Here is a 19,039-nt window from a genome sequence, read left to right as displayed (position 1 = left end):
CAGGAAGAGCTCAGTCATCGTGGTTCGGCTGTTCGTTGTTAGGATTGCAGTGTCTATGTACAGTTTTGTGGCATTGCTCTTGTGGCTTTTCATCAGAACTCAGTCCTTTCAACACATTTCTCCTTTGCGATATGAGACATAGTTATATAGAGAACAACAGACACTTGATTATTTCCTGGCATTCCTTGTTTATTATCTTCTCTGTGCACTGAGGTGGGACATTGTTTAAAAGTGAGGAATGTGTTGAAGTTTTTAATCTTTAGATCTTCTAGCACTTGCCACAGAGCACGGAATGTCGTTGATGTGCAGTGATGTCCTTCATCGGGAATTGAAATTGTGATTGATCTATCTGTTGAGTAATTGACTATAGCTGAATGCCAGGGCATAAATCATTACGTAACTGAATTGTGTCACCTGCATGCATTACCCCAGTACTGTCATATCACCATCTGTTGCTCGTTATGCTCTCTCCTTGATTTGCTCTATTTTAATTATGCTAGCTCAAGAGTCGCCAGGCATCCTTTTGATACCGCCACAAGGTTCAAAACCGAATACTGATCAAAGACTCAATACACCAGTTAGTAAGTTTGAAATCAATGCACATTTATTTACACACAGTCAGTTATACTCGTGCACAAACTCTACTCACTAAACTACAACTACTACTAAAAGCCTATACTTAGCTTCGGGTGCCCACTCAGTCAGAGGAACAATGGCCGTTGTCCGGTTCTGAGGCTGCTGGCATCGAACTTGTATAGAATAGTAGCTAGGAGCGCCTATCACGTAGCGTGCGTTGACTTTAGACTTACTTGGCTGGTGCTTGGCGGGTCTCTCGTCGCTGAGAGCCAAGGCCAAGATGAAGGTGAAGAAGAAGAGAGCGATCTGTCTTGGGGACTCCTCTTTATATCCCAAAGGGGCTTCGTGCTCTGTTGGGCAGGTCTTGAACTTGGCCCCAATTAATTGGACCATGTCCTAATCAATTGTATTGATTTCTCCAATAAAGAGGTCGTTGCTTGATCACTGGGCGGGTCCTAGGTGACCGTTGGCCTGCTTTTGTTTTAGTCTCCACTGGCGCCGGGGAGTCTGCCCTGGTACCGATTGCTTAAATGTTTCTCTTTTGTCCCCGGAGATAGCTCATTACTATGCTAATGGCTTGTAGTATCGGTTTTGTCTGGGAGCTGCAAACTCCAATCCACAGGCAAACCTTGCACCTGCTTGTTTTCTTAGCACTGTCCAATTTTCCCTTTTACTCTTTGCGAGTGTCCATTTTGAAATTGGGACGTGGCCACCCCAGGTGGCTACACATCACAGGTGGCCAGAAGTGTAACACTATGTTCTACCTTAATCTTGCTGTATAAAGATCATTGACAAATACAATGTGATAAATTAAAATGTATAAATTCTGCAAAATCAGATATGCAAATGAAAACTGTTGAGTTGAGAAAAGCAGTTTTGCTGTTGAATGGTTTATATTGTGGTTTCAAGGGCAGCACGGTGGCCTAGTGGTTAGCACAACCGCCTCACGGCGCTGAGGTCCCAGGTTCGATCCCGGCTCTGGGTCACTGTCCGTGTGGAGTTTGCACATTCTCCCCGTGTCTGCGTGGGTTTCGCCCCCACAACCCAAAAAATGTGCAGAGTAGGTGGATTGGCCACGCTAAATTGCCCCTTAATTGGAAAAAATAATTGGCTAATCTAAATTAAAAAAAAAAATATATTGTGGTTTCAGTTCCTTGATTGAATTAACCATGTGGCATGCATGTTCTGAATCTTTTTGTGAAAATGTTGATACAATCTTTGTGCTGGTACCCATGTATCATGAGACTTTATATTTTCATTCCCTTCTGCTGTACTAGGCTACCGTTCTGGATGTGTTGCTAAATGCTTTGTGAATGAGAGAGAGGTTTTAAGGAGGGTCTTTAAAGGGAGAGAGAAGTGGAGAGGCTTTGGAAGTTAATTCCAGAGATTAGACTGCCAGTGATATAGCCAAGAGAGTAGGGTATGTGTAAGAGGCCAGAGTGGAAGAACGCAAATTATGAGAGGAGATTATAGGGATGGGGTGGGGTGAGGTCATTCAGGGATTTAAACACCAGGATGAGAATTTTAAAATTGAGGTATTGGTCAAGCAGGAGCCAATGCGGGTGGCCAAGCAGAGGGATGAGGAGCAAACAGGACTCGTTCTGTGCTAGAATATGGGCAACCGAGTTTTAGATCAGTTCTATTTTGTAGAAGATGGGAGACCTACTCCACCCGTCAGCCAATTATTTCTGCTTTTCCCCCTCGACAGTATTTGGTGAACCATGATTTGGAATAGTATTTCCGCTAGCGCTATCACCTGTATGGTAACTGGTGTAAAGAGTGTGCTGTACTGTGTGCTTTTCAGTGTTGCTGTGATCCTAGAGTTCTGTTACAAAGGTGCCAACATTTGGTGAGGCTTAGCCCTCTGGGGCAAGTTGGATTATTGTGTTTGGGGTGGGGGAGTGGGGTTGCTGGAAAGGAAATGAGCTGCAACGGCTTTGGTTTTATAGTGGTGCAGTATTTCAGTACACTCCTGATTTCCCTCGCAAAATGTTTCCAATTCTGAGCGCTTGGTTTGTTAATTCAATTTAACATTTCATTATTCTTTGTTAATTGTATTGTGTTATTGTAGCTGGGAACCATCTTGAGGATTTCTGTATCTCAGGAAAGTTATGCCTTTTAAGACGTATAAATGTAAGAAATTAATTGACCCATTTTTACGCTGGGAATTATTTTCAGCTATTTAAACTCTGATCATTTAACATTCAGCTTCCTATTACTACCTTCAGTACAAAGGGCAGCATGGTGGCACAGTGGTTAGCTCTGCTACCTCAGTGCCAGGGACCCGGGTTCAATTCCAGCTTTGAGTGACTGGGTGGAGTTTGTACGTTCTCCCTGTGTCTGCGTGGGTTTCCTCCGGGTGCTCCAGTTTCCTCCTACAGTCCAAAGATGTGCAGGTTAGGTGGATTGGCCATGCTAAATTGCCCCTTGTCCAAAAGTTAGGTGGGGTTACAGGGTTACTGGGATAGGGTGGGGGCCCTAGGCCTAGGTAAAGTCCTCTTCAGAGGGTCTGTGCAGACTCGATGGACTGAATGGCCTCCTGCACTGTGGTGATTGTGATTCGATGAAAGGGTCTGGTTAACTGTGTGGCACGATTGGACAATGCAAACAAAGCAAGAAACTTATATTTACAACATTTGTACCCTATAGAAAACTTGAGCTTAAAAATTCTTCATGTCTGCCTGTTGACTGGTACCCATCAATTCATAATATTCGGTAAAAGGTTTTTATTTTAGATTCTTCTATGCCTACTGTATTATTTACGAATACTTTTAACTCTGTTAGCACTTGATGAAAATGTTTGTTATGTGGGCAGAACTGGTGTCACTGGCAATGTTGTCAACTCCACCTGCTAGGTAATGCATTTGGGCTATAAAGGTTTGTAGCTGGAGACGTTTGCGATGTTCAGCCTGTACAGACATGGAAAACTGCAGCATCTCAATTTCTAAATGTGATTAGCTAGTCGGTGGTGTGAATGGGATGTATGATGTCGCTTGTTTTAAACAATAAAGTGTAATGAGTAGTGAGAGAAGATGGTGAATGGCTTTGGTCAATGTGCTAATACACCAAACATGAACACCAACAGAGGCTGTGAAGACTTCCTCTATGAAGTGAGTTAAAAAGAGAGCAGCCACTCATATCATTGTTTATCTGAGCTCTTCCTGCATATTTCACTGAGCCACCTGCTGGTTATCCACAGTTACAGGCGTCATCAATGCTTTAAAAATTCGTGCATTTTCAAAAATTCTAGGTTGCTAGGATTAAATATCCAACTGGACGTGTTGGATTTAAAAGACCCTTTAACTGGTTTGGTCTTAGAAATACTGAAGTAGGGATGTGTGCAAGTGCATATGACTTTTTCTTTCTTGATTAACTGACTTCCCGCTCAGTGAATTCGTCTCCTTGAGTGTTTCTTACAAGGTACTTAACGTGCCTGGGGAGCTGAATTATAGTTACTGCGCCAGCTATGGAGTGGGGACATGTGTTTGCTTTGCACATAAACCACCTTCGCAGGCATTAGTAGAATTGATTTCTGTTTTTTACGAGGGGAATAAAGGAAGACTTGTAATTATAAATTTGTATATCAATCACCTTTCACAACCACAGGAGCACCTAAAGCAGCAAATACTTCTGGAGTGCAGTGAGGGTTGTAGGGCAAGTAATGGACAATTTGTACACAGCAAGCTCCCACAAACAGCAATGTGGTAATACAGTAGCTGTATCATTTCTGTGATGTTGGTTGAGGGATAGATATTGACCAGGACAAACTTGACAGATCTTTTTTTATAAATTTAGAGTACCCAATTATTTTTTTCCAATTAAGGGGCTGTTTAGCACAGGGCTAAATTGCTGGCTTTAAAAGCAGACCAAGCAGGCCAGCAGCACGGTTCGATTCAGCCTCCCCAAACAGGCGCCGGAATGTGGCGACTAGGGGCTTTTCACAGTAACTTCATTTGAAGCCTACTCGTGACAATAAACGATTTTCATTTCATTTCATTTCATTTCATTTCATTTCATTTCATTTAGCATGGCCAACCCACCTAGCCTGCACACCTTTGGGTTGTGGGGGTGAGACCCACACAGACACGGGGAGAATGTGCAAACTCCACACGGAAAACTTGCCAGATCTGAGTGTTTCCAGCATTATCTGTTTTTATTTCAGATTTACAGCATCTGCACTATTTATTCTGCTGTTCTGTTCACAAATCTTTTAAGGGTATTACACAGATCCTGCCTACTGTCTTTGCCAGTAGGTAGGATCAATCTACTGTTATTTACTTGTATGAAATCTTGTTACGTAACAAAGTGTGGAATAAAAATGTAGATGTGTCTGATAACATGTTCATTTCAAACAGGAAGTCTTTCCAGCACCATGTTTTTCATAGAATTTACAGTGCAGAAGGAGGCCATTCAGCCCATCGAGTCTGCACCAGCTGTTGGAAAGAGCACCCTTCCCAACCGCACCCCTCCACCCTATCCCCATAACCCAGTAACCCCATCCAACACTAAGGGCAATTTTGGGCACTTAAGGGCAATTTAGCATGGCCAATCCACCTAACCTGCACATCTTTGGACTGTGAGAGGAAACCGGAGGAAACCCACGCGCACACGGGGAGAATGTGCAGACTCTGCACAGACAGTGACCCAAGCCGGGAATCGAACCTGGGACCTGAGCTGTGAAGCAATTGCGCCAATCACTATGCTACCGTGCAAAGGTAGAGGATGGCAAATGGGGATGAAGGATATGGAGGGTGGGGAAGTGAGGGTTAGTGCAATGTCCTTAAATGTGGCACCTTTGAAATGAAAAAAATGAATATCGCTTATTGTCACGAGTAGGCTTCAATGAAGTTACTGTGAAAAGCCCCTAGTTGCCACATTCCGCTGCCTGTCCGGGGAGGCTGGTACGGGAATCGAACCGTGCTGCTGGCCTGCTAGGTCTGCTTTAAAAGCCAGCGATTTAGCCCAGTGAGCTAAACCAGCCCCTTGTGCAAGACAGATACATTGAGACGAGTGATTTTATTTTTGATGTGTATCCTTTGTCAAGTGATAGCAAACCTTTGCAGTAGCTCTTGGCGTCTGCATTTAGCACTGCAGGGGGTCTGAATGCTGGCTGGGGAAATGCAAGCGGTACCAAACAACAGTGAACCGCGACTGAAGCCCAAATCCTTTTTTGAAAAAATATATTTTATTCCAAACACAATCAATAATACAAGCAATCAACCGACAAATATCACCAAGTTTCAACAGTTTGTCATTTCCCCCTTTTTCTCCCTAAACCACACCAACATCCTCCCCTCCCCCCACCACACACACACACACTCTGGCGACAAACAGATCCTCAAATAGAGACGGAAAGAGCCTCCTCCTTTTGTAGAACCCCTCTTCCGACCCGCGGAGAGCGAACTTAACCCTCCCCAGTTGTAGAAATTTCACCATATGCCACAGCCATGCTGATACGTTCAGCGGCCGTCCTCCAACTCAGCAAAATCTGCCACTGGGTAATCAGAGTGGCGAAGGCTACAACATCAGCCCCCTTCCCTGATGGCAGCTCTGAAACACCGAAAATCACCACCAAAGGGTATGGTGTCAGCTTCACCCTCACAATCTCTGACAGTGTCTCAAACTGATGCCCAGAATCCCCTACTTCGGGCATGACCAAAACAGCTGCTCCTTCCATTTCTGTCTTGTCTCCTCCACGGGCGCATTCTCAGTTTCTGATAATCATCCATAAATATCCGCAATCCTCCTTCCCCAGCTCATCGAGTTAGCAATTTATCCAATAGCATATACTTTGGCAGCTGAGGAAACGAGGGGAGCACCTTCCGTATGAAATCCTGCACCTGTATGTACCTGAATTCACTCCCCCTCGGCAGCTGGGACTTCCCCTGCAATTTCTCTAGCCTCGCGATCCTGCCCTTTATGAACCCTTGCCCGCTCTGCCCCTTCCCTATGCCAACTCCTGTACGTCGTGTCTATCCCTTCTTGCATGAACCTATGATTCCCACATATTGGGGCCAGTACCGACATACCCGCTTCAGTGAAGTACAGCCTCAGCTGGTCCCATATCTTGAGAGACGACACCATAACGGAACTGATGGTATACCTACCCGGGGAGAATGGGGGGGGGGGGGGGGGGGGGGGCGCATCGCCCAGACCCTTAAGCACACCCCCACACAGGAGGCCTCCTCCACCTGCACCCACGTATAGAGACCAAAACAGAAAAGTTTCCACCATTAGCCCTCCACCAAGCCTATGCTCCTTGACACAGTCATTTGCGTCCTCCGGCGTCGTAAAATAATGTTCTTTGCCCTTGAAAGTCACCCCAAACCGATCAGCTCATGGCCGCCACTGGAAGTCCCCATGAATCTCAAATCCTGATTTAAAAGTACTAGTGTGTCTTCCAGAATCTTTAGGATTTGTCTTGGCTACAGTAGATGAGAAAATGCTTTGTACAATTATTTACTTTGAAAAAACTTGCATTACTTTGACAATGTTGGATGAAGTGAGAGTACTGAAAGAGCTTTATATTATGCATGAAATGTAATTCATTATGAAGTAGGTGTGGTTCTAAGATTAGTTTTCGTTGAACAAATCCTTATGTTGCATTCAGGGAATCACTGCTATGTATTTAACTTTATTAGAGCCTGTTACTCCCAAGGAACAATCTGCTGAGCTAAATTACCGTGCTAAGTGATGTGTTAATCTGACCGTCTGTATTTGGTTAACCAAATTTGTGAATGGAAACTTAACTGAGCATAAATAAACTCTGTTCAAGAGAATATGACTCTTATCTTTGTAATTTCTCCACATCTCGTCTAATGCTTCAAAATTTATTGGCCAGATTCCTGCCAGCGCTGTTTGGATGAAGTATAAAACATTGTAATGAGGATTTTGAAACAAAATCCCTGTGACTATGGGCCATCCCCCAAATGTGAACCGTTTCTGAGGAAAAGTAATATACACACAAGCTACACCCTCAACTTGAACTGAAGTTTAGCTTTTAGAAGTAGTGAGTTGTCTGCAAATGATATAGTATGTGGGTTTACATCTATTTATGGCAACAGATATCTGAAACTTCTGCCCACTTCTGCCAGCTTTTTAAATACTAAAGTAGATAGTAGCTATTGTGTTGGAGCATATCACTTCCAGATAGGAGATCCGTGTTCTAGTGATTGTTGGTATTCATGCTTTCCCAGGAGCAGGGAGGGGGAAGGGGGATTTTACCCTGCTACTTTGGTGGTTGAAATATTAGCTTTCCGGCGAAGAAATTGAATATGGGATGATATCTTTTGGTACATTCCTTCTAAATGGTTTTCTAAAGTGTGGGATTGATAATAATAGTGAAGAATGGATTGCTTTTCATGGGTGCAGTTTATATGTTGATGTTTGTCTCCTACAGTGCTGTGGAAGTTCGAGCACAGTGCTGCCCGAAACCCTACTCTTTATATCAACACTGGATGGAAGCTTACACGCTGTCAGCAAACAAACGGGCTCAATTAAGTGGACCTTGAAAGAAGGCAAGTCGTATCTCTTGTGTCTTGGAAATATGGGAAAGTATTATTTTACCTCTAGATGCAGTGTCGTTTTAATTTTACATGTTTGACAAACAGCTCTCCCTAAGCGTGAAACTGGATCACTCGGAGAAAGTCTACACCAGGGGTGGGCAAACTTTTCCGTGCAAGGGCCACATTCAGAAATTCACAATTTTAAAGGGCCGCATAGTATATTAAGTAAAATAATTACGTCACCCGGTTATGATTCTGGGCGCCTCATATAGAACATAGAACAGTACAGCACAAAACAGGCCCTTCGGCCCTCGATGTTGTGCCGAGCAATGATCACCCTACTCAAGTCAACGTATCCACCCTATACCAGTAAGTAACCCAACAGCCCCCCTCATTGACCTTAAAAAAAAAAAAAAAAAAAAAATTTTTTTTTTAAATTAAAAAAAATTTTTTTTTTTAATTTTTAAAATGACTTGGTGGGCCGGCCCGCGGGCCATAGTTTGCCCACCCCTGGTCTACACGGACATTGGGAGAACATGCACGGTCACCCAAGGTCGGAATTGAACTTGGGTCCCTGGTGCTGTGAGGCCGCAGTGCTAACCACAGGGATAATTAACATTTTGTGATAATTTGAAAGCAACTTGGTTTAAAATGACGACAGAAGGGTTTTCATTACTTTTAAGAAGTTGCCTCAGTTGATTGTAAAGAATGCGTGCTGGAAAGCATGCTGAAGGAATTTAAAATTCCAGGGACAATCCACTTTTTGACTTTGCCCTCATTCATTATGTAGCTTTAAGAGTTGGAGTCGACCACGAAAAGTTTAGTTTAAAAATAGTATTTGATGCTTTTGAATTTAATGGTGACCTTTAATTTTGAAAGCCTGTATTGCTGGCACGATTTTGATGCATTTACCACACTTCATAATAGCCATGATTAGATTGTCTTGTATTCCACTCCCATCACCTATTCTGCCTTTATTCTGTATTTAAGATTCTCGTTCTGATCTTGTCATATCGTGGCATAAGAGTTAAACCAATGAAATATGCAATGGAAAGCTGCTTAACTTGAGAGTCACATATTTGCACATTTAAAAAAGTGTGAAATGTGATGCTGCTGCAAAATGCTGAATTTAATTTTATATTGGTGGCAATCTAACAAAGATCAGCTCATCCAAACTGAGACAGGTTGTGGGGTGTGTGGTGTGGAAGTGAACTCTAAACAGAGAAGCAAAAGTCTGAATGTGGTTATGTACAGCTTGTAACAGCAGAGTTTTCAATTGAAGATTGCAAACTGTTGTTAGTTAAACTGGTACATGACCATCAGTATTTAAACCTGGCTTGATCAGGCTGTGAGGGAGATATCTATGTGATGCACCTTTTTTGTGCTTCTGGAATGGGAGGGGATGTCACGGTGAATAAAAATCTATACTTTCTATTTGATTTTATACAGAACTGGTTAGAAACAAAATGTTATTTTGATATTTCACCACACTCCAGTTTAATCTGGTTTAATTGGTCATTTGAAACAGTGGCTCCTAGTTCTAGACTCTTTGACAAGAGTACATTGCTCTCCACATACAACTTGTCAAGATACTCAGGATCTTAAAGATTTTGGTCAGCTCGCCTTTCTTTTCTACACTCCAGCGGTTAAAAGCTTAACCTCTCCAACCTTTCCTCATAAGACGACATGCCCATGCCTGATATTAATCTGGTCAACCTTCTTTACATAAAGAGACTAATACTGTACACTACTCCAGATGTGGCCTCACCAATGTCTTTACAACTGAAGCATAACCTCCCGACTTTTGTGATCAATTCCCTCGCAATAAACAATATTAGCGTTCCAAATTACTTGCAGTACCTGTATACAAGCCGTTTGTATTTCATACACTCGGACACCCAGGTCCCTCTGAATCGCAGATCTCTCCAATCTCTCACCATCTTTGGCACTGTGCATCGGGGGTGGAGGGAGTGAATGTTTGTAGAAGGGGTGTCAATCAGGCTGGCCGCTTTGTCCTGGATGGTGTTGAGCTTCTTGAGTGTTGTTGGAGCTGCGCTCATCAGGGAAGGGGAGAGTATTCCCATCACACTCCTGACTTGTGCCTTGTAGATGCTGGACAGGCTTTTGGAGCCGGGAGGTGAGCCCGCTGCATGATTCCTAGCCTCTGGCCTGCTCTTGTATTTAAACGGCTAGTCCAGTTCAGTTTCTGGTCAATGGTAACCCCCAGGATGTTGATTGTGGGAGATTCAGTGATGATAATGCAATTGAATGTCAGGGAAAATGGTTAGATATTCTCTCATTGAAGATGGCCAATGCCTAACGCAAATGATACTTGCCACTTGTCAGCCCAAGCCTGGATATTACCCAGCTCTTGTTGCATTTGGACATGGACTGCTTCAGTGTCTAACGAATGGTGAATGGTGCTGAACTTTGTACAATCATCAGTGAACATCCCCACTTTTGACCTTTGATGGAAGGAAGGTCATTGATGAAGCAGCTGAAGATGGTTGGGCCCAGGGCACTGTCCTGAGCAACTCCTGCTGTGGTGTCCCAGAACTGAAATGATTGACTTCCAATAACCACAAATCTGTGCTCTGTATACCTCCGACCAGTGGAACGTTTTTCTTCTGATATCCACTGACTCCCAGTTTTGCTAAGGCTCCTTGATGACACTTCAGTTGATTGCTGCCTTGATGTCAAGGGCAGTCACTCTCCCCTCCCCTCAGAAGAACCAGCAATTGGTTAAGGACTGCACAGGCCTACAAATTGGTAACTTGAACATTGTTATTGGTCTGTGTCAAACGATCATATTTGTTTTAAAACAAGCAGCTAACACTGATGCTGTCAACGACATTGCATCTGCGCACGTACAGGAAGTACCCCTCCCCCTGCCATTGTTCGCAAATTTATTGTCCATCTCTTTTTGCCATGAACAAAGAACAAAAAAAGTGCAGCACAGGAACAGGCCCTTTGGCCCTCCAAGCCTGTGCCGACCATGCTACCTGTCTAAACTAAAATTTTCTACACTTTCGGGATCCGTATCCCTCTATTCCCATCCTATTCATGTATTTGTCAAGGTGCCCCTTAAACGTCACTATCGTTCCTGCTTCCACCACCTCCTCCGGCAGCGAGTTCCAGGCACCCACTACCCTCTGTGTAATCTGCTTCCACCACCTCCTCCGGCAGCGAGTTCCAGACACCCACTACCCTCTGTGTAATCTGCTTCCACCTCCTCCTCCGGCAGCGAGTTCCAGGCACCCACTACCCTCTGTGTAAAAAAGAAAAAAAAAAACTTGCCTAGTACACCTCCTCTAAACCTTGCCCCTTGCACCTTAAACCTATGCCCCCTAGTAATTTACCCCTCTACCCTGGGGAAAAGCTTCTGACTATCCACTCTGTCTATGTCCCTCATAATTTTGTAGACCTTTATCAGGTGCCCCTCAACCTCCGTCGTTCCAGTGAGAACAAACCGAGTTTAATCAACCACTCCTCATAGCTAATGCCCTCCATACCAGGCAACATCCTGGTAAATCTCTTCTGCACCCTCTCTAAGGCCTCCACATCATTCTGGTAGTGTGGCGACCAGAATTGAACACTATACTCCAAGTGTGGCCTAACTAAGGTTCTATACAGCTGCGACATGACTTGCCAATTTTTATACTCAATGCCCCGGCCAATGAAGACAAGCATGCCGTATGCCTTCTTGACTACCTTCTCCACCTGTGTGGCCCCTTCCAGTGACCTGCGGACCTGTACACCAAGATCTCTCTGACTGTCAATACCTTTCAGGGTTCTACCATTCACTGTATATTCCCTACCTGTATTAGACCTTCCAAAATGCATCACCTCACATTTGTCCGGATTAAACTCCATCTGCCATCTCTCTACCCAAAACGATCTAAATCCTGCTGTATCCTCAAACAGTCCTCATCGCTATCCGCAATTCCACCAACCTTTGTGTCGTCTGCAAACTTACTAATCAGACCAGTTACATTTTCTATATATATATATATATATATATATATATATTACGAACAGCAAAGGTCCCAGCACTGATCCCTGTGGAACACCACTAGTCACACCCCTCCAATCAGAAAAGCACCCTTCCATTGCTACTCTCTGCCTTCTATGACCTAGCCAGTTCTGTATCCATCTTGCCAGCTCACCCCTGATCCCGTGTGACTTCACCTTTTGTACCAGTCTGCCATGAGGGACCTTGTTAAAGACCTAACTGAAGTCCATATAGACAACATCCACTGCTTCAATCATCTTTGTGACCTCCTCGAAAAACTCTTTATCAAGTTAATGAGACACGACCTCCCTTCACAAAATCGTGCTGCCTCTTGCTAATGCGTCCATTTGCTTCCAAATGGGAGTAGATCCTCCCTCTCTCGAAAAATTCTCTGTAGTAATTTCCCTACCACTGACGTAAGGCTCACCGGCCTATAGTTCCATGGATTATCCTTGCTACCCTTCTTTATCAAAGGAAGAACATTGGTTTTCCTCCAGCCCTCCGGGACATCACCTGAAGACAGTGAGGATCCAAAGATTTCTGTCCAGGCCTCAGCAATTTCCTCTCTTGCCTCCTTCAGTATTCTGGGGTCGATCCCATCAGGCCCTGGGGATTTATCTACCTTAATAGTTTTCAAGACGCCCAACACCTTGTCTTTTTGGATCTCAATGTGACCCAGGCTATCTACACACTCTTCTCCAAACTCAACATCCACCAATTCTTTCTCTTTGGTGAATACTGATGCAAAGTATTAATTTAGTACCTCACCCATTTCCTCTGGCTCCACACATAGATTCCCTCGCCTGTCCTTTAGTGGGCCAACCCTTTCCCTGGCTACCCTCTTGCTTTTTATGTACGTGTAAAAAGCCGTAAGATTTTCCTTAATTCTATGATAAGTGGTGGTGAGTTGTTGCCTTGACTTCTGCAATCCGTGCAGGTCATACGTTTCTTGTAGCAGCATTTTTCCACTACGTTGGCTTCCTGGACCATTTCAGAGGGCAACTAAGAATCAACAACATTGCTCTGGGTTTGGAGTTGTATCAGGCCAGACTGTATAAGGGTGGCTGGAATTCGTGCACTTTAGACCATTTTTCAGGAAACAAAAGTAGTTTTAAGGGATTTCTATTTGTATTAAATATTAGAAATAAGGCATAGTTTCCAGATGGTTTAAAGTTTCTGTTGAAGGGAGGGTAAACCCATAGTTATATTCATGCTAGACAAAGCTGTTTGCATATGTGGGGCTTGGTTTGAATTCAAACTGTGCTTCTATTGTGCTTGGAGCAATTATGACATGAAAAGTAAGTAAAAGCTTGGAGAAGCATAAAGTTGTTGCTTAGCAATCGGAGCATCAAGGTAGGAAGCTCGTGAGCTTAATTTTTAGCTGGGTATGAAGATAGTTGCAGTTGAAGATAAGCTGGGGGAGTGAACATCTCTCAGCTCTGCCAGAAGAAAAGCTGGACAGGACAAGAGGGCTGAAAAAATGGAGACTTCCCAAAGAACCAGCTGAAGTCCAGACAACCAGGGAATTGGGACAAAAAGAATGTCTTAAGGAGACTGAAGTTCAGGGAACAGATGCCAACAAGTTGAACAAGGTACTGTTCAGGAGAATTCAAAGAGAAAAACAGATAGTGTTCTGAATTCAAGAGACAGTGGCAGTAACCAGATTTAAAGTGGGAAAGCTGACTTCAGAGGTACATATGGTGCCATCTTAACACAGTCTGGGAATAAATAATTAAAGCAATTGTGAAGAGTTTGTGCAATAGTCAAGCCAAAGGGGGAGGTGTAAAACATGGAAATGAATTGTTGATGGAAGCAGCTGAGGGAAAGCATTATTTAGAAGAAGATTTGAAAGCGTCTCTCTTTTACAAGTGGTGTTTCAAAACTCTCATGTGACAATCAGCTGGTGGGTATTGTGAGAGACCTCCATGAAAAATCAATTGAGTGGCATTAGCCATTTGGTTCAGTGGAGGGCGTCTGACCACTGCCAGTCTGTGTGTTTAAAAGGGAATGTGTTACTGAGACCATTATAGCTTAACATACACTTTATAACCTGTGTTAACCTTACATTCTGTGTATACTTATGAAGCTAAGAGGGGAAGTACAGGAGCGGACAGGAGATACAGAAGTCTGAGAACACGCATGAACAGACTCAAAAACAGCTTCTTCCCCACAGCCACCAGACTCCTAAATGACCCTCTTATGGACTGACCTCATTAACACTACGCCCTGTATGCTTCATCCGATGCCGGTGCTTATGTAGTTACATTGTATATCTTATGTTGCCCTATTATGTATTTTCTTGAATTTTGTTTAATTCCCTTTTCTTCCATGTACTGAATGGTCTGTTGAGCTGCTTGCAGAAAAACACTTTTCACTGTACCTCGGTACACGTGACAATAAACAAATCCAATCCAATCCAATAATCAAAGTATTCATGTTTACTTTTTTTTGTTTTTAAAACAAATTAGCGGTCCTGTGACTTTGCTCCTCCACGTTTTATAGACACAGTCCGCTCATCCCCTTCCCGGGCAGACTGCCCCCCCATTTCTGAACCACTTACCTTTTAATTGCCCCTTTTAAACACCTCCTTTATTGCAGCTAGTAGCTTAAAAAGGGGCCATGTCTTATCTCTCTGCACCCCAGTTATTCCACTGGTGCAGCCAGGGCCTGCATTGCAGCTCCTGCCTCACCCAGCCTGAGTGAGGAAGGTTGGACGAAACAGGGGCTTTGGAATCCCAGTTTGGGCAAATCATCGACAGTAGCAATCGCCAGAGATTGCCACCCTGAGGAAGTTATTTGCCTGATGGTCTTTTTGAGCCAGGATTCCAATATGGGATCCTCGCGTCCAATTATTTATTTATTTATTAAAATTTTTTTTATTTTTTTTTAAAAGAGTACTCAATTGTTTTTTTCCTTTTAAGGGGCAATTTAGCATGGCCAATTCACCTAGCCTGCACATTTTGGAGTTGTGGGGGTGAGACCCACGCAGGCAGAGGGAGAACGTGCAAACTCCACATGGACAGTGACCCGTGGCCGGATTCATGCGGGCGTGGGGCAGCAGTGCTAACCACTGTGCCGCCGTACCGTCCTCTCTAGTCCAATTATAACATCAACTGGGAGCATAACACATTATGGAACCATTTTGAATTAGATCTACTTTTTACCCCATTCCCTCATCTCATAAATCTTCCTTTATGGCTGCCTTTGGACTTTAAAGGAATTGGTCGTTTTCTTATTTTGGTGTCAACCAGCCCTCTATCCACATGAGTGAGCAGAGATCAAACAGAACAGAACAACCACCCACTTCAACCACTCTTTAAAAACTGTCCTTAACGTTGCTCTCTTTTCCCTTTAAGCAATTTGAAATCCTATTTCCTACCCCAACCCAAATTCCGTACACTGAACTTTGGTAGTAATCATCCTCTACATGCCTTAAAGTCCATGCAGAATATATTCACTATGTTACCACCTCAAAGAATTGGGAGAGATTTGTCAGGCGTGATTATTGCTTTTGAAATTCCTACTGGCAACCTCGTGTTTTTCCTCTATGTATGTGATAATTTCATCCTTAATTAATGACTAAAATTCCTCTACTATAGATGTTCAGCTAACTGGCCTGTAATTATATGGATTAGCTTTGTTTCCCTCAAGGCTACTACCATTTCTCAGTAGCATCTGCAAGCAATGAGATGATCGAACCTCTAAAACCCCTCTAATTCATACCAAGATTTTGTCACCAAGAGGCAGTAGTAACTTTAATATTGTCCAACCATTGACTTTGCATTGTTGATCTTAAACAACTTCACAACCATGAAGATAAATGAAATGAAAATGAAATGAAAATCGCTTATTGTCACGAGTAGGCTTCAAATGAAGTTACTGTGAAAAGCCCCTAGTCGCCATATTCCGGCGCCTGTCCAGGGAGGCTGGTACGGGAATCGAACCGTGCTGCTGGCCTGCTTGGTCTGCTTTAAAAGCCAGCGATTTAGCCGAGTGAGCTAAACCAGAACTTGTCTTTATTTTTTTATACTACTGCCAGCACTTTGTGCAGGCTGTGTTCTGGGCCTTGCTGCCTCTGCTGCTGGGTGAGTAAACTTTTTTAGAAATTTGAAGTGCCCAATTTTTTTTTCCCTATTAAGGGGCAATTTGGCAAGGCCAATCCACCTATCCTGCATACGGGCAGCACGGTAGCCTTGTGGATAGCACAATTGCTTCACAGCTCCAGGGTCCAGGTTCGATTCCGGCTTGGGTCACTGACTGTGTGGAGTCTGCACATCCTCCCCGTGTGTGCATGGGTTTCCTCCGGGTGCTCCGGTTTCCTCCCACAGTCCAAAGATGTGCAGGTTACGTGGATTGGCCATGATAAATTGCCCTTAGTGTCCAAAATTGCCCTTAGTGTTGGGTGGGGTTACTGGGTTATGGGGATATGGTGGAGGTGTTGACCTTGGGTAGGGTGCTCTTTCCAAGAGTCGGTGCAAACTCGATGGGCCGAATGGCCTCCTTCTGCACTGTAAATTCTATGTTATCTATGATTGGGTTGTTGGGGTGAAACCCATGTAGGCAGAGGAGAATGTGATAACTCCACACGAACAGTGACCCGGGGCCGGAATCGAACCTGGGTCCTCAGCACCGTGAGGCAACAGTGCTGACCAATGCGCCATCATGCTGCCCATGCATCAGTAAATCTGCCATTCTGCAGTCAGCAAGTTTAATGCAGTAGTGACCCATAAAATAACAGCGATATTTGTATAGTTATGTAACATCTGTGCTGACCAAGTTGTCACATCCAGTTTTTGTGTGTGCCCGCCCAAAATAATAGTCCTCAGTGTAGTTGTTGGTTTGTAGGATGTCCAGCAGGCTGTCTGCTGGTAACTGGCTATACAGTACAGTTAAAGCCAATAATCAAGGTGCAGAAAAAAATAGTTTTTCATTTAGAGAAGAGTTAAAAATGTGTCCTAAAATGACACATTTAATGAAACAGCATTTTATTCCATATCTACGAGGCATGGCAAAATTGTAAAACCAGTTTTATGCTTCCATTTTAATTGGTGTCAGGAAATTTTGGCTAGAATGGATAATATTTCAATGAAGAATTCAAGATACTTCATCTTTGTGTGAGAATTTGGGAAACTGAGAACATTTACATATAATATTCGATCATTGTGCCGTATCCTTACACCACAACTAACCCTATTTTCCCTCTGGATGCAGGGACCAAACACATCGGTGAATATTCTACTATAATAGTGTTTCGATGCACTCTAACAGTGTCCTGCTATTGAGAGTACATGCTGAGTCTTCTGTGGTCTTTAGATTGACTAGTTTGTCTGCAGATGTTGTGAGGAAAATTAGTTAATATTTTTGCAATATCATGGTCATAAATTGGGAAACAAACGTGTGGGAACATGGGTGTGACTGGCTTAATTAAACTAAAGAGATTGCAATGGTCAAAACATCCATAAAGGACATGTGAAAGACAAGTGGTTGAAATGGTAATGAACAGGGGGCTAGGGAATCAGCTTGACTGAATTTACATTAGGCAGATAAGAGAAGTGATTTTAAAGTTGACTGTTGGGTGTCAATGGAAACATACAATCAGGAAATCATAAATGTGTGAGGCAAATTAGTAAATTTGCTTTATAAATACAATAGCCAATAAAACAAGGTTGTTCTATTCTGGGATGAGGAGCTTTTTAAAGACTGTAGAAATTGAGTGGAAGATCAAAGGGAAAAAAAATAATTTAAAGTAAGGCTGAAAGCTGTTGGTTATTGCTGTGAGATCTTGACCAAGGCAGTGCATGCTCAAGTCAGACCTGTGAACACCAGTTTGTCGCTACCCTCAGAGAGCAGAGTCCGTCCCCAAGAGCATCAAAGCATTGTATGATGTTGCTGGAGGTTTTATAGACTAGAACATTCATATGGACTGTTGCCTTAAAAAGGGGTTCAAGCTCGGAGTTTATTTAAGCCAATGTCTTGTAGGAAATGCTGGTAGAAGAACTGTTACTGAAATGCTGGTAGAAGAACTGCTACTGCGTAACCTTGTTCTTGTGTCTTTACTGTTGATCTATTTTTTCTTTCAATAAATGTTTAAGTTTAATATTTAAAAATGATCACAATTGGTCTGCGGGTTACTTACCTTGACTTTAGACAGCTCCTCATCATACACAAATTGCAAATCGTTGTGGCAGCTCATTTCACGTTTTCCTTTGGGATTTGGGCAGCTGGGCCCTTGCCATCTGTTATGCCATAACATTGATAGCAGATTTCTAATGAGGAAATGGTAATCAATATGGTTGTCTCATGGCTATCACTGCATATACCTGCCCTTCAAGTCTCTGAATTCAAGTGCATCAATTATTGAAGTACAGCAAAATATAATTTGATTTCTTTGCCCATTTAAGCTATACCGTGAACTGCTCCACTTTGAGAAAAGCATAGTATTTTCTGTTTTGTGTCTCAACTCCTCGACTGCCTCTAGTGGGAAGCAATTATATTAATTGATAATACTTGTGTTTAGATTATACCTTTATGGGAGGATAAGTGACCGTTCCTGTGCCAGTTGTGTCCTAACAATGGTCAAACGATGAATAGTCAGTCAGTTCTTTCATGATGTTGGGTGTGAGGAGATTAATACTCAATGTTATTGAAGATGGATAAATAGTAAATCTGTCTTTGGTTGAGCAATGGATTTTGGCTCGGATGCCAGGGAATAGTGATATGAGGTCATTAGGATCCATCTGAACTACAAGAACAATAAACCTGGCCTTGTGTCCTCATCTTGTCTGGCAAGGCGATGATCTCGCTCTAGTGCATGGCTATGGAATTCAAAGTCAAATTTCAGCCTTAAAGGTGAGAATGCTGCCTACGGAGTCAAATAGCATTTACCGTGTATTAATGTCGACATTGTTTTGGACTGGTTCATGAAGGCAGCACACCAACACCTTCT

General features: G+C 43.2%; 1 protein-coding gene across 1 annotated transcript in view; it reads left to right on the top strand.

The window, feature by feature from the left end:
- Window positions 1-19,039, top strand: part of LOC119953090 (serine/threonine-protein kinase/endoribonuclease IRE1-like) — a 96,861-nt gene that overhangs the window by 22,761 nt on the left and 55,061 nt on the right. Inside the window, 1 exon segment of the mRNA XM_038776926.1 lies at window positions 7,976-8,093. Within this exon segment, the coding sequence (XP_038632854.1) occupies window positions 7,976-8,093 (118 nt within the window).

The sequence above is a fragment of the Scyliorhinus canicula genome, chromosome 18, assembly GCF_902713615.1.
Source record: "Scyliorhinus canicula chromosome 18, sScyCan1.1, whole genome shotgun sequence".
NCBI lineage: Eukaryota > Metazoa > Chordata > Chondrichthyes > Carcharhiniformes > Scyliorhinidae > Scyliorhinus > Scyliorhinus canicula.
This window is presented reverse-complemented; position numbering and strand designations above follow the sequence as displayed.